This window comes from Gopherus flavomarginatus, chromosome 2, assembly GCF_025201925.1.
Source record: "Gopherus flavomarginatus isolate rGopFla2 chromosome 2, rGopFla2.mat.asm, whole genome shotgun sequence".
NCBI classification, from domain to species: domain Eukaryota; kingdom Metazoa; phylum Chordata; order Testudines; family Testudinidae; genus Gopherus; species Gopherus flavomarginatus.
This window is the reverse complement of record NC_066618.1, coordinates 9,016,459-9,036,872: the sequence shown is the minus strand read 5'-3', so window position 1 is coordinate 9,036,872 and position 20,414 is coordinate 9,016,459. Positions and strand designations below refer to the sequence as shown.

Below are 20,414 nucleotides of genomic sequence, written 5' to 3'. Positions count from 1 at the left end.
CAATGAAATGTCTTCAGTTGCATGACAGAAATTAGATACGAGTCTGAACCAAAACTCTGGCTCCCAAGAAAGCCCCAACATTTAGGAAAGTTCAGGTTTAGATCTAATCTTTCTGAGTCAGAACCACCTCCATAAAAATGTAAGTGGGGTAAATTTTATTAGGTGCCAGCTAATCCCCCATTGCCAATGCAGAATTGTTGCCTAGAACACACTGGGCCTGCGTCTCATTTACACCAAAAGGGTATTGAAGTGAGTGTAAATGTAATCTACACCCGTTGAAGGCCCCTTTACACTGCCTGAGCCATGCAAAGTGGTCTATGTATAAATGAGAATTCGGCTCACTATGGAGTGCTTCTGCTATTTACCTAATAGTATATAGCAAACAGGCAGCTCAAAGTCTGACACCTGTGAATTATTATCTCCAGGAAAAATAATTACTTAATGTTAAAAGAATATTCCACACGATTGACAAGCCAGCATCAACAGATAGGCAATGCTGAGATCTTAATGATAGATGACGATACATTGTGAGAAACAACACAGGTAGTAGCAACATGAAGAGAAACTGCACAGCAGGTACTATACAGAGAGCAAAACAATCCAGCTGGAAAACAGAGACTGTGCATGTGATTGTCAAATAAGAATGAGACAAGGATTTTCAAAGGGGTCTGCGGGGGGTTAGATCACCCAACACCCATATACTTTTAGTAGGAGTTGAGCATCTAAATCTGAAAATCCAATCTGAATTTCTTATAATTATACACACAATTAACTTGTGGAATTTATTGCCATGGGATGTTGTGATGGACAAAAATATAACTGAGTTCAAAAAATAACTAAATACATTCATGGAGAATAAGTCCACCAATGGCTATTAGCCAGGATGGTCAGGGATACAACCCCACACTCAAGGTGATCCTCAACCTCTGACTGGTAAAAGCCATGAGTGGAAGACAGGAGCAGATCCCTCCAGAATTTCCCTGTTCTGTAAACTCTCTCTGGAGCTCTGGTACTGGCTACTGTCAGAGACAGGATACTGCGCTATGTGGACCATTGGTCTGACCCAGCATGGAAGCTCTTATGTTCTTATGTGATATTCTCATACTATGGGGACAAATTACTTAAAATGGGCCTGCCCAATTCTTTTGTTGGCAGAGGGCAATTATTGGAAATACAGCATTAGACAGACATGGAAACTGTTACAATTTACTGACGTGAAACCACCTCGGTCCAAATTCACCACCTGGCTAATTTCATTGGCTTCAATGGGCTTCCTGCTGGAGTGAACATAACTTCTTATATGGATCCTCACTAATGCACAGTGAAATTTTGTTCCTTTGCTGTCTGGTGGTTTATGATATATATTCTATCTGACTCGGAGAGCTAATATATGTATTTCAGTAGATAATGCAGGTTCTATCTGTTGTAGGGAATTTTGGAAATGAAAGAACCATTTAAAGGATTAGTGAAATGTCATGTTTTCTGATGACCAGCAGCTGCATATCAAGAGAGAGTAGTCTGAAAAAGAAAAGAAAACAATTGTACTGGTGGGGAGGTAAAAGTAAGGGTTAGACCTTCATCATGTTCTTAAAGATGTAGCTATAGGTGTCTGTCTTGGTGTCTCGCTTGGGTTTGCAGATCAGGATATAATTCTTAAAGAGGAAGACATGTCGATTGTGCCCTTTCCATGCAATTCTGGCTCCCGGAGCTCCTTCCCACACTATGAAATGACCCTGAAAAAGAAAGCAAGACATACTAAATAGAAATGATTGCTGATCTACTTTCACGGCGTCTCTCTATCACTTCCCAGCTACGGAACAGCAATTGTTCTGAGTTCCATCCTCCATCCCAGGCCTATCAAAGGCAGGAAGAGCATTAAGCACGGATTGTCCTCATTCAGAGTTTCCAATTACCTGTCGGATGGGTTCTCCTAGAATTTCCAGGGTCCCTGGATAGTTCTCAATGAGCGAGATATGGAGGTTGTTTTCTGCACGCTGGGTGAGCGCGGACACAATGGCATAAGCCTGCTCCAGCAACGCACAGTTTTGGCTGTTTCTCGCTTTATTTCGGATTAATTCCTACAAGTGAACAAAGCAGCTGTTAGCGGACGTTTCCAAGAGTTTGCATTCTACTGGTATCCTCATGTAGTCCAGACCTCATTCTGTGGGAGTCTGTAATCCAGCTCTCCGTTCGGGCCACCGTTGCCCCACATTTTCACCACTTGTTGGACATCTTCTTTCCTCTTTCACTAACCACGCCACACTGCCCTTCAAACAGTTATTACCTATCATCCTATCTGTACCATCCTTTTTAGAACATCCCTTAACATATTTGAAGTCTGTTGTCAGGTCCCCTTTCAGTCTGCTTTTCTTAAGACTAAACATGCCCAGTTTTATGTAGTATATAATAAACATTACAACAAATATTATGTGTGTTTGTATGTATACATTTATATATATGTATATAAATAAATTCTCATATAGTGAAATGTTTCAGAACCTTCAGAAATTATTTGCTTTGGGCTCAACTCTTGAAACAGCAAAGATTTGCAGTAGGTGGGAAGGTAGCTCTTACATAATTTCCTTGTCTTACCTTGAATTCCGCCTGAAAAAACGGGGAGGGAAGTTGCCTCTGCTGACAAGTTAATGACATGCAATGTAAATGAGTTGCTTTTATAACAGATATGTTGCCACACGTGGCAAATCTATATTCTTCATGGACGTAACCATTTTTAGAGTATTCAGCTAAAGCTGGGTAAACCATGTGGTGTTTGAGACTTTGTGAACCTCTCAAACGATTTAAGTTTACAAAACTATTCAAAGTGCACAAACTTTGGCCCTGATTCTGATCTCCCTTGCTCAAAAGTAATTCCAGTGGAGTTATACTGGTGTGAAGCCAGTGTAACTGGTCAGGTCCATTTTCTCCAAAGGCTCTCCAAAATGGAAAGCAAACCCACCATGTTAGGAATGGTAAGAATATAGATCAGAAACTCCTTACCTTGATTATAACTTGATACTGCTGGATCCTGTTTATGGGTCTCTCTAAATAGTGCTGCAGTGGAGGTAAAGGTGGCTGAGAAGGATCCTCACTGGCTAATGTTTCCTCTGTATATCTCTGGGGTGAAATATACAACCATAAAGAATGTGATGCAAAAAATGCCCCAAAATGACAAGATCACACAACACTGACCTATATACCTTAATCTTCCCAGCAAGTAAGTCTGAGCATAATCAGAAAGAGTAAATCCCACAATCCTTTATCCCCTCCAAAACTGTGCAGCCTCACCACTCTATCACTATGCTTTCTTGTTGCATCCCATCCCTGTTGGTTGTCTACTTGGTAAGCTGCTTGGGGGCAGTGACTTTGTCTTCTTACACCCAACACACCATTGATGCTATAATTAATAATAAAATGCAACATGCTGCTTAGAAAATTGCACAAAATGATGAGAAGGAGCAGCACGTTTTCCTCTAACTGTACATATCTGGTTAACATTGTACCCTTGAGTTCACATACAGGGTATGTCTTACAGGCACCACAGCTCTCATCAGATTCTGTTAATTATTAGTGCAAAGTCTGTTTATTGATCAAGACTCCCAGTACTGGCTGGCCTCAGACAGAAACAGGCTGATCATTACTAAGATCTAAAGAAGCTTGTGCGTTTTCAAATGAAAGGTCCTAGGTTTGATCCTCCTTGACAATATGTCGGTATGTGGCTATCGCTCCTTACAGTAATATCACTCTGAATTCTGCTGCCACTAATTAGATCTTCATCCCACTGTGAAGATTACTAAATCGTATTTTGTAATAATTTCCTACCTACCTAGCTAATAATCCTATTATAGTATTATATATGGAACTCCAAATGACAGGTTTCAGAGTGTTAGTCTGTATCCGCAAAAAGAACAAGAGTACTTGTGGCACCTTAGAGACTAACAAAGTTATTTGTGCATAAGCTTTCGTGGGCTACCGCCCACTTCAGTGGATGCATAGAATGGAACATATAGTAAGGAGATATATATATGCACAAGCTTATGCACAACTCCAAATGGAATCCCTAGATATTCAGTGGTATGACCCACCATTGGGCTTTGCATTTCATAAAGCAGTGGGGTTATACAAGGCTTAATTCCCAGTGTGTGGCATGTACTTTGGTTAATACGATACCTTGTAGAACTCCTGAATGGCTTTGCTGAGAATGACAGACTCAGCCTGTATCCGCCCCACCAGGTACTGGATGTACTTATCAAAGTCCTCCTCATTCTTAATGAAGCACATAGCCACGTCGTCATCAGTGTCACATTTCTGCAGCTCTGGAAAGAAGGAACTGTAGAAGTGGAGAAAGAGGGACATCTGAGAAGAAGCTGGCATAGAGAAAATTGAACACAGACGAGGCAAGAACCTCACCAGAGCTCTACATCTAAATACACATGATCCCAGTTTAAACCAGCTTGATGAAGTGACCAGTGTTGTCAGAGCTGCAATTGTACCCCGAGGTAAAACTTTAAATGCCACTGGGCAAGTACCTCATCAGACCTGAAATTTAGGCAGAAGACCCTACTGGCCGGCTTGAATTTAAGGAACGCTGGGAGACAAAGGAAGAGAAGTTCTCAGGGGCTCAGACTGGAGCAGGGAGTTGGAACCTGTGCCTCAGTTTCAGGGTCCCTGAATTCCCTGAGTGGGTGCAGGGAGATTTCCCCTCCTTTCCCTGAACCAAGAGAAGAATTTGGACAGGATGAATGGAAGTTGTTTTGTGAGCACTGCATGTGAGGTAAATCTCTCCTCAATGGAGGGGGGGCTGTGTCTGGGTTTGATGACTAGGTAGCTTGGCTACATTTAAAAGGAACATTGTGTGAAGGATTGAACATTTAGTGGTTGGTCTCAATACAGACTCTGGAGCAGTTGTTTCCTCCCATGAATGTTCTGGAGCATAACAGTTGTGTAAAATCCCAGCTGCCTGTAAAGTCATGGAGCTCACACCCAACAGGTCCTCAGCATCTTCAACCACGTGGAGGCATTCTGGGATGGTGCTTAGAGGCCAGGGTTGCGGCCTGCACATTTTATGCCCCCTTCTGATCAGATTGCTAGGCTGCTGGAAGAAGAAATCTGTGCTGACAGTGTGCATAGCTTTTGCAGGATGGCCAGAACCTAAGTGCATTACAAGCATTATTTTTTGCCCCCTTTTGACTGTAAAACAACAATGTGCCACAATTTGACCCCCTGTGAATACAATTGGGTCATTCAAAGTAGGGATTGGATCTACACTGGCTATCTCAGTCCTTAAATACAGTGTTGGAGTTTTAAAGAACTACCTCCCCTGAGAGAAGGGGTTGGAATAGGAATTTTATAGTTATTCAATGAAATTCGCCTAGCAGGGCAAAAAATGCTCAGCAGAACAAGAGAAATTTTAAGATTCTGGGATTGTAATAACACTACTACTTTCTGATTCCCATTCCTGTGTTTTCACTCTTGCCTTCTAAAATTCTCATCCACTCCCTTCCATCTTAGCATTTCCCACTTTCCATGGTCATAATCGCAGCAATTTTGTCGCTAACACTGCAAGATATTAATTTATCTGCCACGCATCCAGGTATACCTACTTGGAATGGAAGCTTGCAATAGCACTGACATTTCTGAAGATAGTAGATTTCTGACTGGCAACAGTTTCTGGAACATCCGGACAGCTCTCTATGTACTGGAGGTGATGGGTCTGGAGGAACTGCAGATCTTTGACAAACTCCTCCTCAGAGTTCAGCAGTTCCTGAATGATGAGGCTAAAGAAGAGACAGACAGACAAAGGGCAGAACAATTACAAATATTGTTCTTGACGTGCTGATTTCCAAGAGGGGCAAGCTCTGCTCCTTCCGGGCCCCAGCTGCAGCGCGCTGCGCACCTCGACTGACCCTGAAGTTAAGCAGAACTCAGGGTGTTCAGCACCTCATAGGATCAGGTCCTCAGAGAGGAGACTACATAGATCAGTGCACAGCATTAGGGATGTAACTAATAACCAGAATGAGGCTGCGGCTACTTTTCTCCCTGTTAACACTGAGTGACAAGAGGAGTCGAGAAGAGTTGGTAGCTGCAGCACAGTTCCTATGCTGTGGTGTGGCTCTGTGCAGAGGCCACATAGGTAAATATTTCTACTGCAGAGCTGCACGGTGTTGGACCACACTGGCAGTGCTGGCCGACTGCGTATGGCCCTTATATGCTACCCTTCAGCTCTCCCTTTATGTGTTATATTATGATGCAGAGCACCCGCAGGGCAGAACTAGTTATACTGGAAGGGACCACAGAGCCTTAAGACTTCTATGAAATCAAAGTGCCCAAGGAGTTAACTACTCAGCCACATGGCAATATGCAAGGAACAAGCAGGTTGGACAAGAAAATAAATCTTGCTCCCAAGCTGGTTTAGATCATATGGTATTTCCCCAAGCCTAAATCAGTAGTGTCTTAGAATTCAAATGTGTAAAGCCTACTGTAGGTTGGAAGCCTCTAGAGCTTAGCTGGACTCTGGGGGAAGGGAGCAGCGGGAGATTTAACAGCAAAGAAATTGGGCTTTCATCAGACAGTCCTGGAGGTACAAATGGAATGTGTGAATCCTTTGGGAGACCCCTCAGACCCAAGCGTCCCTGTTAGTTCACATGGCACTATCCCTAATGGCAGCAGTGCAAATCAAAAAGTGCTCACCTCAGCTTCTTTTTATATTCGTCTTCTGAAACAGAGTCTCCAGGGAACTCGGGAGCTTCCGATGCTCCCCATTCTGGTGATAACTAACAGACAAACAGGCAACATCAGTTCTCTAAGGAACAGAGCAGGAATGTCTGTATCTGTAACTGGAGCATGTTTGCAAGGTAACTTCAGGCATGGCGCTGTCATATGCAGCTTGTTTCTGTCCCTAACCAAGACCACAGCCAGAAAAAGCAACTTTTGTAAAGGTTCATAATCTGCCAGTAACAAATATTGTACAAAGGTTGTTGTGTAAGGTGTCTATGGAAAGAGCATAATCAGCAAATCACAACATATTGGCTATGTACTTGTATATTAAGGTTGAAACAATGATCTATATGGTCACAGTTTGTCAATAACGTCACATCTCTATGGGTGTATCATTTTTGTAGTTGAAGTTATGAATATTGTACAATATTTGCAGCAACACCCTCAAGGTTTCAAACGGTGCTACCTGGGGCAAGGTTTGTACTGGGAGTCTCTTATGGCTCTGGAAGGGAGGAGAAAGGGTAGGGAAGATCTTTTACAGAACAATGAATCCACATGTCCATGACTGAGTGTCTGGGATCATCTTGTCCTCCTTCTGGTAGCTGGACCCATTGAGAATAGCAGACTGGTCCACACACCTGATGGAGTTAGCTCTGAAGCTTGGGTGGTGGGGGTTTGTGCTTTTTGGTGCTGAAGGTCCCAGGTTTGGTTCCCACTGACAACTGAACTGGATTTGTTCCGTGGAAACCTACACTCTGTCACATTCCACTGTGTTAACCTGAAAGTGCTTAAAGGCCAAAGGGATAATGGAAGTGCAGATTATAGTGATGGGTGCCAATATAAGAAACTGAATCGATGGACTTTGGGGTTCTAGGCCCAAATATGCAACCTTTTCATTGAATCAGACACATGTGTTATTTCAGACTGAAGAACTCTTGACTCTTATTGTCAGGAGCCTTAATTCGGTGTAAAAAGCAAACAGCACATCTCATGAGACTAGTTAAATACGCACATTTTTAAAACAACATTAAATTAATAAATATCTGCCAATACAAGGGAAAAAGAGGGCAGTGGCTACACAAGTGCGTAGCTGGGAACACGGGGAAGCTCAGGGGAATCTACCATGATTAGGAATGATATCTTGTCTTACAGAGATGATAAAACAGGGAGGGGCAATTGGCAAGGGCAGCCTGCCTCCAAGAAGAAGGGTTTAGCAGTGAGCAGTGTTGTTTCTCTGTATAAAACATCCCAAACTGGGGAGACCCATGTTCCCTTTGGGGGCGATGGAACGCTGTTGCTCAAATGCAAGAGGGCTGAGAATTTAAAAGTACCATTATACCGTGACAAACTACCATGTAACAAGGCATGATAGGACTCTGAGTGTATAATATCCGTGACTTCTGGTCAAACGCGCTCAATTTACAAATAAAAATATGGCCTTTCCAACTGCCAGCTCTGCAAATGCAACCTGAGATCTGACTGTCAAGCTGGGTTCTTTCCTTCTTACTCACCATCAGCTGGGCTTCTGCAGGTCAAATAAGCCCATGAGTTACCTCAGAGCAACCCCAGCAGAGCTAATACCCCCCAGTGGTTAGGGTACTCCCCTGGGATGTGGGAAAGCAGTGCATAGGCCCCTGCTCTGCCTAATTTGGGTCTCTCTCTGGGCTACTGGCACTCTCATGTTTTGACCAGAAATTCCACCCTGGACCTGAGAATCCTTCTCCATGAAAATGTAATCAAAACCATTATGTTTCTGCAACACATTTTGGTTTTGATGAAGCAGCAATTTTGATGGAGGAAAGTTTTGCTGACTTTATTGAACCATTCTCCTTCCAGTTATGCCCTCAGTGACACCAGTACAACATGGTTTTGTTTTGTTTTGTTTTTTGGGAGTGGGCGGATAACACAAATATTCAAGATCGGATTTTGGTAAATAATTCTATTATTATACACACACCAGACTAGATTCCAGCTCACTCCCTCGTAGCTGTGTTGTTTCTAGGGCTAATCGCAGTAAAAACCAGCAAACACACAGTTGTCATTGAAGTCAGAGGACAGGACTCTAGCTAGGTACAGGGAGAAGAGCTGATGAGTATGTAAAAATGTCCCCTTTGCACTCCCTTTTCAGAGTAGAATTGCCCTCATGGAAACTCAGAGACTGCAGGAGCAAGCAGGGAACTGCTCTACCGTGCAAAGGAAACAGTTTCCATAAAAAAATAAAACAAGGAAGATCAATCACCTTTAATTTCTTGTCCAGATAAGCCGGAGACACCCAACCCTGCCGAGAGGGGCTGGATTTAGTGGGTTTGGTCCTGACTAACCACTTTAGAGGATGAGCAGAGTCAAGGACTTCCACATACTGCCCTTCTTTCAGAGTGATGACTTCCCTGTCAGCTCCAACGGGCACATAGTCAGCTGTGACCATGTAGATGTCAAAAATCTACAAGCAAGAAATGAGAGTTATTCGTGTGCATGAAAGCAAGGCTATGATAATAGCAATAGCAAGCAGGTGTTTTACCCATGTTAAATACTTCATCCCCACCATCCCTGGAAGATAGAAGAGAAGCATTACTTCCATTTTACAGATGGAAAACTGAAATTCAAAACGTTAAGGCTAAAATTTTTTTTAAATGTCCACTAACTTGAGTGGCCCAACTTGAGATACCCAGGCCCTGATTTTCAGAAGTGCTGAATTCCTGTAGTTCCCATTGACATCACTTGGAGCTGTGAGTGCTCAGCACCTTAGAAAGTCAAGCCTGGAGTGTCTCAAGTTGAGCAACCAAAACTTGAGACCCCAAAATTAACAGAAGCTATTGAAAACACAACCTGATTGAGACCATTCACTGCGTGCGAAAGCGTGGATTTATACTCTTAGTCCTGTTATTCCATTTATTAGACCATATACCTTAAACCACTGACACCATTTTAAGATGGAAACTCTTAAAATATCCTAGATTTGTTTATTCAGAATGATTAATCCTTTCGCCTAGTAAACACTTGTGCGATGTTTAGTCATGTGTGCATTGTACCTCCCCTCTAGAATCCCCATCCTCAGATTCAGAGGAAGATTCCTGAACAACGGATGAAGGCCGAGATCTGCCATGGCGTGGAGATGGGGATGGCGTCTTAGATTCGTCATCACTGTCTGCTCCAGGCACTCGAAGTGTGGCTGAAATGAAGAACAGTGGGGAAACAGGTACACAGATGAGAGACTGCTCTCTTGTGAAAATCAAATAGGGTTAAAATCCATACATTTTTTAAAATCTTCACAAAATCAAATATCCCCAGGACAGACCTGCATGAGCTCCTGTTAATAATTGTGATGGCATATGCATATGGAAGTCCCTGAGATTACATGATTTACTTCAGTCGGACTGTTGAGAGATAACATAGTAGCATGTAGGCCCATACCATTACTTTAAATTCAAACACTGTTGGAAGAGCAACAGAACTATGAAAGATTCAAACTTTCATATGGACCCAATTCTCATTTACATGAAGGCAACTTTATATCTCTCTAGTCATATATATGGGGCCTGAAAGTGCACGTAAATATAACCTACTGCCATTTTGAGGCCTATTTATCCTGCCAGGGTGGTGTGGAGCAGTCTTGGTGTCAATGAAATGTTGGCCTACATAGCTTTGGTAATAATGATCAGTAGTTAGTACTTATATTGGGTTCATATTGTTCACAGCACTACCTAATTAATCCTCACAACACTTTGGTGAAGTAGATATGCAAATATCAGTAATCCCATTTTATAGGTGAAGAAACTATGATCAAGAGAGGATAAATGATGTGCTCAAGGCTACGTGGCAAGTAATGGCAGAGCAGAGATTAGAGCTCAGGAGTTCTTGCCCCTCAGACACGTGCTTTATCCACTGGATTAATCCTCTTTAGTCTAGTAATTCACAAACATGGTAAAACATTTGAAAAATATGTGAAAATTTATTCAATTTGTATTTTCACAAAAACAAAACTGAATGTTCGTGCCTGTACGGAAAAGTCCCTTTTCAACTCTAGATGCTAACTTTCCTGGAAAGAAGTTCCAGAAACATCATAAAGAAAAGTCAGGGGATTGATCTCTATCTGATGAATCTCTTATTAGTGTTATATTATTATTGTTATTATTATGTGCAAAATAATTGTTTCATAGATGAGACTTAAAACTCAACCCAAACCTGAAGATTGACTGCTCTGCTTTGTATTCACACTTGCCAAGCACTTACCCTGACTTATTTTTGCAGATACCATTTCTGTGATATGGGAGGTGAGTTTCTGGAGGAATTCTTCTGTTCCAACATCAGCTAATGAAATGTGACTTCTGGACACACCTTCTTTATCAGCCTGACCTTCTACAAGCTCTCCTAGAAAAGGAAGAACATGCTATCAAGTCTGTAGTATGTTGTTTGAAAGTCCACTCCAATGAACCAGACATGACTGACTTGTCCTTCTGAAACTGATGTCAGTGATGCTATGGTGTCCAGACAAGAACAATTTGGAGTTCACACTCCCCACCAGACACAGTGGAGAGCCACCTCTATAGTGAACACAGCCTCTCAGTGGATAGGATGGATAGCATGTAATGATTGAGGCAGGAGTCCACTTATTGAACAGTAATGTTAAAAATAAATATTGAACAGCTGCTTTATTCCCTGTGGACCATCCAACCTATGCAACAAGTGATGCAGTCTCCTGCAGAAAAAAAACAGCTAATAACGCAGAAGGGGGCAGAGTTAAGGTTGCACAGAACAAGTTCTTAGATTCCAGGGTGATCAGTGTGTTGTAAAAACCCTAACTCTGCTCCCTTGTGGGAATGCACTTTACTTGTGCATTTCTAGGGAGTCTTGCCTACCTCAGGCTGAAATTCACCTCTGTACAGTCGGCATGAAGCCTAAACCCACTTAAGTTCCATTTAGGCTCCATTTTGAAGAATTATATGTGATTCAACAGCTGAATATTCCTTATGCTGCACAGAGATAAATTGTACTCTCAATGTGCAAACCTTGGGTACATTTTTGAGTTCACAGTTAGACTGGGCAGGAATGCCTGGAGCACAGCCTGATGTCCTTCCAAGCCAAACAGTTGTTCCAAAAAAGGTGACAAAAGTATTTTGTAATGAGAAAAGTGGATATATATATATTCCTCCCCCCCACCCAAAATCATTCATCCTTGGCCTGAGACCAGGCCTGAAAAATTTCAACCTGATAGGTCAGAATTTCAAAAAGTTCTAAGGAATTGAAAACAGAAGGTTATAATGCAAACACATTGGCAACCTTAACTATAGATGTGGAGGTCATGAGTCTCCAGCTAAAGCAGCTTCTCCTACCTTTCCTTGGTTCAGGAGGGTGGATAGAGATATCAACTCTGAAAAAGAGAAAGGAGGAGTCAAAGTGTGATCAGGGGAGCTATTTACACCCGGGATGAGTCAGAACCAAATGCCCTCTCACTCTTCACCTGATCTTTGAGCATATCTGGATTAGGACCCAGATGTGAACTTTAGAACTGATGATAAACTCTGAACACGGAAACCACAATCGTGCCACACTGAAGCCAAAGGGGTGGCATAGGTATTGTTATTCCTCTTGCATGGGGTTTAGAATAATAGAACCATGAGGTTAGAGGAGATCACAAGGGTCATCTAGTTAAAGCCCTTGCACAGATTCAGGATTTGTTGTGTCTAACCATCCAAGACAGATGGCTTATTTTAACATGGAGTTTTAGAGGACTGCATTGCTCAGGGGCACCGTTCATCTCTAGAACACTGGTTGAAATTTAGCCCAGGTTATTAGTGACTGAAAGTGTTACCATGAGATGACTGAACAGTGACTTATGCCAAATGAGAGTTCTAGTCTCAGCTCCAGCTCTCAGTGAATTTATGTCCTCATTGCCAACTGTTGCCCTGGTTTGTAGTTATAATAGAGAAACCAAGGACTGAGGAATATGCAGACTGTTCGTGGACCTGGGCACAGAGGAGGTCCCTGCAGATCAGGATTGAAGTATATTGGTGGGATGATTTAGGGGTAAACTACCACTGCCCGTGCTGTAATTATTCGGCGGGTAAAAATAAGTTTTCACACTGTGCAGGCCTGCTAGTCTGACACCTTTCACCAGCACAAAATTCACTCAGCCTAGAAAAAAAAACAACCCTACATTTTAAATTGTGAATGAAGTTGGTGTTCATGAGAGTGAAAAACCAACAGCAGCAGGCTAAGTCAAGCATCGCATGGAAAGACACTGAGAAAGGTTTTCCCACAGCACAGCTCTGCCAATGCACTTCTGTCCTTATATGCAACACTCCTGCTTTCCGGCATCAGTCCTTTCTGAGAGAGATTTCCATTTGTGTCAAATCATGCCAAGTTGTGTGGTGGGCAGATCCTGGACACATCCAAGATTCATTACTCATCTTCATAAAAGTGCTCTGCATTTTCTTAAGGAAGCAATGCTGGAGCCTTCTTACTCTAGAAGAAGCAAAACTAGTAAATAAATATAGTTACTGAGCATTTCAGGGACATAATCTTGACAAGCAAGAGATATTGACATTGTCCCTTTAATTGAATAATTTTTAAGTTGAGAGCCACCAAATTTTATTTCCAATGTACCATACGCAACTTTTAAAGAAAAATTCCAGCTGTAAACCTTTTAAAATGTAATGACTAGTTACCAGTGTTTATTTTTCAAAATCTTTTTCTCCTATCTAGTATGGAAGATCAAGATGGCAGAGTTGGAGAAGCAAGTTTCAGTTAAATTTTTAAACAAGCAGTTTAGTGGTCATCCCTGTCATCCATTTTCCCCCTCAAGCTGTTACTATATTTAATTCTATGCAAGTGAAATTCAGAATTTGAGTATGTGAATTTTGCCTGCTTTGGAGGTGAATGAGGCATACTGTACGAGAACAAGAGTTTTCATACAACTTTACCCATGTCCTTTTCTGTCCTTGTCGTCATACCTGCCAATCAAGAATAAACTTGTTACTATTCATACACTTATCTTTTATTGGAGGATCTCAAAGCATCTAATAAACCTTCAGAAATTACCACATGCCACTAAGGTACTTAACTGAAGTATTAGCCCCATTTTACACATGGCAAAGTTGAGGCATAGAGTGGGTACAGCCAACATTATCAAACTTCAGTACTCCCAAATAGGTGCCCAAGTCTATTAGGCTTCTAAGTGAAAGTGACCTGTTTTTCAGGGGTGCTAAGCAACTACAGCTACCATTGACTCTGAAAATCAGAATATTTACATTTAGGTGCCTGGTTTAGTTTCTAAAGTTTGACATAAGAGAGTTTTCCAAGCCTAAGCAGAAATTCCATGTCAGGATTAGGAACAGAATCTAGATCTCCTGACTCTATTGACTGCACAAAGTAACTCCTTATCAGGTCGTCATATGAAAAAACCTTCATGCATTAAGTAAGCGAAGTGCTATCCTTTAAAACACAGATACTGACAGTGTGCCACTGCACATATTCAGCATACTTTGGCTTTGATGTACTATCTCATGAGAAAACTTTTGTTATGCTCTTGGCCATTCTGTTTACAGGCCTAATTCTGTACCTGCTCTACGTGAGAAAGCCAATTAACAACATGTCTTGGAAGCAGTTGCAGAATGGGGATCTGTATGAATTGGCAGGATTATGAACTAAATTAAGCCTAAGAATTTAAAACAATCCTTTATTCTTAACCTTATGTACAACTCAATATTCAGATGTGAAATGGAGCTAAAGTCACATTATTCCTAAGAAAACTATTACAAAATTAACAAGGAGTCCGGTGGCATCTTAAGGTGCCACCAGACTCCTCGTTGTTTTTGTGGATACAGACGAACACAGCTACCCCTCCATTACAAAATTAAAATTAAAGATAAAACAGAGACACCGGGTCTTAGTTCAGAACACTGGGCCTGATTCTCCTCTGCCTTGCTTCTTGTACAGCCACTTATACCACTGCAAATGAGTGCAAAGTGCATGTAAAACACCATCAAATCAGAATTCGTCACTCATTTACACCAGCAGAGGCATTTTACACCAAATCTGCACAGGTGTGAGTACACACAGTCCCACAGGTGCATGTGGCAGTGAAGAATTAGGAGAATTTGGCAGTGATGCAGACTTTAGCTCCAGTGGAGAATTGGAAGATCTGCCTAATCGGAAAAGGTGGTAAAGGAAATCTGACTGAATTGGAGAGTGGTTTCCTGCAGTGAAAGGCTTGGCACTAGTTTGCTGCATCATTTTATCCCTGGAAATAGTGAGCTTTCAACCACCTCTTGCATTTAGCTTTCCAGAACTAGTGTTGTAGACGTCAGGATTTTAAACACTTGTAATCAAACAGAAGATTCCCTCTAGTTAAGGCTTCAGGTTGGGGCCAAAAATCCTTTAGCTGAATACTGGGGGACCTTCCCAAACAAGCCAGCTCCATTACCCACACACACTTCCAGATCTTTGGAGAGCTCAGTCAGTCTCCCATCTGTTCTGAAATGTGGGACTGATGGGCAATACATTCTGTACAGCCATCCCAGTGAAATCTAGAGGAATCTTGTATATGCTCTTCTGGCTTAACATACGCTGCCATTGCTTACCCCAGCGTAGTCATTATAACATCTGTCACCATCATGCGCTCGTGGGTCAGAACTTCCGCCTCTTTCACTGCAAGATCAGAGGTTATAATCAGAGGGTCTTTGCCAAAAGAAGGTATTTGCTAAACACTGAGGGGCAGATTCCTCACCCTCCCCAAACCCAGCCCTGGTACAGTGCAGCTGGGGACTGCATCTCTAATGTACATCAAGGCAGAATAAGGTTTGGTGGAGCAGAGCTCTTCCAGGCCCTGCCCTGCCTTGGCTATGCCCACCCCCAGAATGCCCTTAACATGTTTCTTCCCACCCCTCCTCTCACACCAGGGAGTGGGGGAGAGGAGGCGGACACAAGAGATCGTGGAGAATTTCTCTTTGCAGTAGGAATTCTTCACTCGCCTGCCTCAGGTGCTTTAAGGCAGAGATGTGATGCAAAACAGCTTAAGCAGAGTGAAGAATCCCGTGTTCCTAAAAAGCTGGTGTTTGGGACCTGTTTTCTTTCTTTTTATTCTCTTGATTATTCTTTAGTCTCTTGCTTTGTTTATGCAAAACCTTACCATGCTTTTAATCTGACACATGGCCCATGTAGACGTTATTCTTACATTAGGGGCATATAATCATTTTCTATCAAAGAACAGTAATAGAGATATACCAGAATCTCTGTGAAATGCATGTACGTGAGTTGTGCTTTGCTGAAATTAATTGTATTTTCACACTTGCTCATCATTCAGCAATTATATACACAATATAATGAGGCGATACCGTTCATGTACACTATATTATGTTTAATACTATAGGGAAAGTGTTTGTAATGCTGCAAAAATTTACCATCCAGAACTTCCAGAGAAGCAGTGCAGATGGATTGTCCAGCCTTGTTAGTAGCAATGCAAGTGTAGGTTCCACTATATTCCTTTCCAACATCCAGCAGGATTAGGCTATGATGCATGTTGGAACTGGCGAGTTTGTAGCCAGCAGTCTCTGGTTTGATCCACAGAACATCTTCATGAGATTCTTCTTTCAACCAGGTAATTGTGGGTGCTGGATGTCCTATACCAAAGAGCAAGAGCCTCTTTAATTGTCCTGCTGGTGTTCCTCCCTTCTTACCAAGCCTGTGTACCACGTTGTGAGTGAATACTTCTTTCTCTATGTTTGCTGATCCTTTTCCAATAGCAGTAATAAATCATAAATGAATACTTGCACTTCTAGAGCATTTTCCATCTAAGAGCTTCAAAGTGCTTTACAAAAATGAAAGATTAACCCTTAAAACACCCCTGTGAGATAAGAATGTGCTATTCTCCCCATTTTAGACATAGGAAAATTGAGGCAAAGAAGAGTTACACGTCTTGGCTAGGAGCATCCAAAAGTCTGTTACAAAGATGGGAACAGAACCCAAATCTTCCTACTCCTACACTAGGTAAGATTTGGCCCAGTGAGAGGATAGGATACACTGGGCAGCTATGCAAATTAAGAAACACAGAAAGAAAGTTGTGTTTAAGCTCTGTTTACCTTCAACCTTCACAGAGAAGGTGATACTTGCACCTTTCCTCACTCTTTTATTGGTAAATCTCTCTAGGAACCTGGGTGGCACCAGCTGTTCTTGAGCATCTGAAAATTAAAAAGTTCATGGTGAAATGGTGCAAGTGAGGCTAAGACTATTAAGAAGTTACTAGTGGTTCTATTATCATTGATTGTGCTGCTCCTCTCACCTGTTTCTGGCAGTTCTTCCTTCTCACCAGGACCTGTAACACAGAAAGATAAATCATCCCACCATGAAACTACATCTATAGAGAGGACAAATGTCTCCTTTATGTGACTTATGCAGTCAAGCATGTGGTCAGGTGATATCAGAGACTTACTCAGTACAATATGGACTACACATAAATTATATTTTTACTAAAAATCGTTATTCATCTTGTTAGCAGAATACATCTAAAAGCCATTTTATAATATAAATGACATGTACAGTAACTCAGCATAAGAGTGACTGAAATCTGTTTTAAGCTTCAATTAATATATCATATATTTGGACAAAGATCATTTTGATAAATTACATCACAAAAACATTTGGCCATAAATTACTAACTCCATGAGTACTGATATTTAATAATAATAATAATAATAACTATAATAATAATAATAAATAAAAACACCACAGTGGCTCTATACCTATCTGCTTCTACAATTCAGACAAAACTCACCCTTTATTAAAAGTACTGCAGTATTCAGCAGTTATGGCCTCAGATATGGACCGTATCATACCCTTAGTTTGTAAGCACAATTCCCCAGTGAAAGCATTGAGGACAATGGAGTTAGACCGCATGTGCAAGTAAGATCAAAATCAGGTCAACAGAGAGGTGATATGACTTTCCTAAGGACACAGTGGAAATCCATGGATGAACCAGGAATAGAACACAGGTGTCCTGACTCTCAGTCCAGTGCTCTAAACACAAAACCATCCCTCTACCCTTGGTTTATGACCCATTTTATTTTCCAGAATATCTTGCTTTCTATAGGCTTTATCGGGAAAAGTGAACATGTAAAACTGAGATAGCCACTGGCAGATAGAGCAAAAAGCACCAATAACTTACCTTTGACAACCAAACTGGCTGATGAATATGCAGAACCTGCAGAGTTGCTAATAAATACTGAGTATTGACCAGCATCCTCCTTAATGACATTGAGGATTTCGAGTGCATGAAATTGCTTATTCTCAATCTTCAGGATTCGGTCTGAGGCCTGTAATGGTTGCCCATCTTTGAACCAGTAAAGACGAGGTTCTGGGTACCCTACAAGGAGCAATGTAAGAAGGGGTGACTCTATCTATGTTGGAGCCTCTCAAACCAATCATACACTTCAGTGTAATCAAAGAAAAGTCCATTCTTACCAATGCTGTTTGTTCAAGGTTCTACAATATCTATTTGGAAATCCAATGAAGTGGGCTGTAGCCCACGAAAGCTTATGCTCAAATAAATTTGTTAGTCTCTAAGGTGCCACAAGTACTCCTGTTCTTTTTACATACAGAGAGTAGCTTGATTCTGATATCTGTGAAACGCTATTTATGAATTAATACTCTATTATGTACCTTTCAGGTTCTAATTCTGCCCCCATCATGTTGATATCTCAGTGCCTTCCAGAGTTAGAATGTTGATATTTGGATCTGATTTTCTACAAATACAAAGCCAAATCCTGAAATCCTTATTCAGGCAAAATTCAGACTGAAGTCATACTTTGCCTGCATAGAGACTTCAAGATTGGCCTCATGACCATTTTAGCCAAAATTGTCCACACTTTTTCCATGGGCAGGAGCAGAACAACCCAGTAAAAGTGCTCCAGGAGAGCACAGACCGGGGCAGTGACATCTCTGTAGTTTTTCTCCTTTATCCACCCAGACGTTGTAGACGTTTCATGGTGAGGTCAGAGATACACACAGGTGGAATGGGTGGGCCAGTGGAGGGAGGGTCTAGGTCACAGAGGTGGGTTGGGTACACATCTACAGGGTAGGTCTTCTACAGAAGAGGGACACAAGATGGGACAACAAGAGATCCCAGAGCCGGGGTGGAGGCACTGGGCCGTTGCGTGGCTTTTGGGGAAGTCTGGTGGTTCTGGGGCACAAATCACCTTTTTGGATAACAACCCCCCTCCCGGCACCCCACACACTGATGGAAAGATCAAAAAGAAAGCACCAGGACTTAGCAAAGCTTCCTTTCCCCTATATAGGCTCATCCCAAGTAGCAGACAATTTGGGCCTTAGTTACTATCGCTTGAACTAATCATTGCATAGTACATCTACTCTGAAATACTAATGAAAAGCAATGGTTCATATTGGTAAGCATCACTTTTAAAAAGTAGCATGCTCACACTGTACTTTTCATTCCTGGCAACACAGAAATTAATGCATTCAGAGACTAGCTGATCTTCATGATCTAAAACCTAGAAAAATTGAGTTACAGGACTAGATTTCCAGAAACATGTGCATGCAATTAGTCACTGCGGATATGGGCACACAACCGAATACTTACTTTGCACGAACTATTGCCCAGTTAGGTGCTGATCATTTGCGCATACACACACTTGTGACTATTTGAGTGCACAAATTATGAGCACAACTGCACGCAAAAGCATATGGGAAAACCTTGTCCACACGTCCACAGATATCAAGATGGGACTGTTGTAAATGTCACAGGTTCCCTTACCTTTGACTGTCAGGTGAAATCTAGCCAAAGGTGCTCCAGAGGCCACGTGAGTATCTTGAAGCTCATCTAGGATCTGAGGCAGCTGCTCCTCTTCTGTGGTGGATTCTACTCCCTCTTGTTCTCGGCTAGGTATAGATTAGAGTTGGAAAGAAAGGAGGAATTGGCATAAACCATTTTAGGCTCTACAGAGGAGTGCACTCTAGTAGGCACAGACTGTGCTTTGACTCCCCCCCAAGCATGATCCCTTCTGCCCAATCTCCTCCAACCTGCCCCGTCCCAGTCTTTTCTCTTTCCCACCGCTGGCGCTCGCCCTCTCGGTCGCATTCTCCTCAAGCTTCTCATCCCAGTCCCAGTCTCCTTGTCCCGTCAGTCTATGTTACCTCCCTCCTGACTCCTCATCCAATCTGTTTCTCTTTTCCACTTTGCCTCCAAATGCCTCCCCCTTTTCTCCACCCCACTGGCTCCCAGTCCTAATCTTCCTCTCTGGGCTCTTCATCTAATCTCAGGGTCAGCCCTTCGGCTCCTTATCCCAGTCTCCTTCCCCAGCCACTCCCAGTCTCTCCATTTTTCAGTCCCGGTATCCTTCCTAGTCCAACTTCCAGTCTCCTGCCTCTTTCTATACCCCTTGCACCAATTTACTCTCCCCACCACAAGTACAGCTCTTGTCCTCACTGCATTCAGATCAGATAGCGTCCTCCTCCACACCACCTGGGCCCAGCACAGGGGTCATTTAAAGTATGGGAGAGACAATCTTGCTGTTTTCAATGCAGGTGCCCAGACCCAACATGGCCCACAGCAGCCCAGGCCCAAGTATGGATGGAACCTTTATTGACTTTAGCTGGTAAGTTCTAAGGAATCTCTACTGAACCTGTGTGAGCTGGGATTTTTCAAAGGCTTATCAATTGGTCAAATTTGGGTAGATTTTCATGAGGACTAC

General features: G+C 42.2%; 2 protein-coding genes across 51 annotated transcripts in view; one reads left to right on the top strand and one right to left on the bottom strand.

Moving 5' to 3' along the window:
* LOC127045875 (5-beta-cholestane-3-alpha,7-alpha-diol 12-alpha-hydroxylase) overlaps positions 1-20,414 on the top strand; it is a 331,656-nt gene that overhangs the window by 96,615 nt on the left and 214,627 nt on the right. The window lies entirely within an intron of this gene.
* OBSCN (obscurin, cytoskeletal calmodulin and titin-interacting RhoGEF) overlaps positions 1-20,414 on the bottom strand; it is a 301,886-nt gene that overhangs the window by 77,447 nt on the left and 204,025 nt on the right. For all 50 annotated transcript variants that reach the window (XM_050942340.1, XM_050942350.1, XM_050942329.1 and 47 more), the window contains 17 exons: positions 19,478-19,602; positions 17,873-18,070; positions 16,991-17,023; positions 16,791-16,889; positions 16,113-16,331; positions 15,294-15,360; positions 13,635-13,664; positions 12,045-12,082; positions 10,945-11,082; positions 9,744-9,883; positions 8,954-9,154; positions 6,688-6,770; positions 5,601-5,774; positions 4,168-4,327; positions 2,998-3,114; positions 1,914-2,078; positions 1,575-1,733 (listed from right to left, as the gene is read on the bottom strand). In XM_050942340.1, the coding sequence (XP_050798297.1) occupies positions 1,575-1,733; positions 1,914-2,078; positions 2,998-3,114; positions 4,168-4,327; positions 5,601-5,774; positions 6,688-6,770; positions 8,954-9,154; positions 9,744-9,883; positions 10,945-11,082; positions 12,045-12,082; positions 13,635-13,664; positions 15,294-15,360; positions 16,113-16,331; positions 16,791-16,889; positions 16,991-17,023; positions 17,873-18,070; positions 19,478-19,602 (2,146 nt within the window). The remainder of the gene's footprint in view (positions 1-1,574; positions 1,734-1,913; positions 2,079-2,997; positions 3,115-4,167; positions 4,328-5,600; positions 5,775-6,687; positions 6,771-8,953; positions 9,155-9,743; positions 9,884-10,944; positions 11,083-12,044; positions 12,083-13,634; positions 13,665-15,293; positions 15,361-16,112; positions 16,332-16,790; positions 16,890-16,990; positions 17,024-17,872; positions 18,071-19,477; positions 19,603-20,414) is intronic.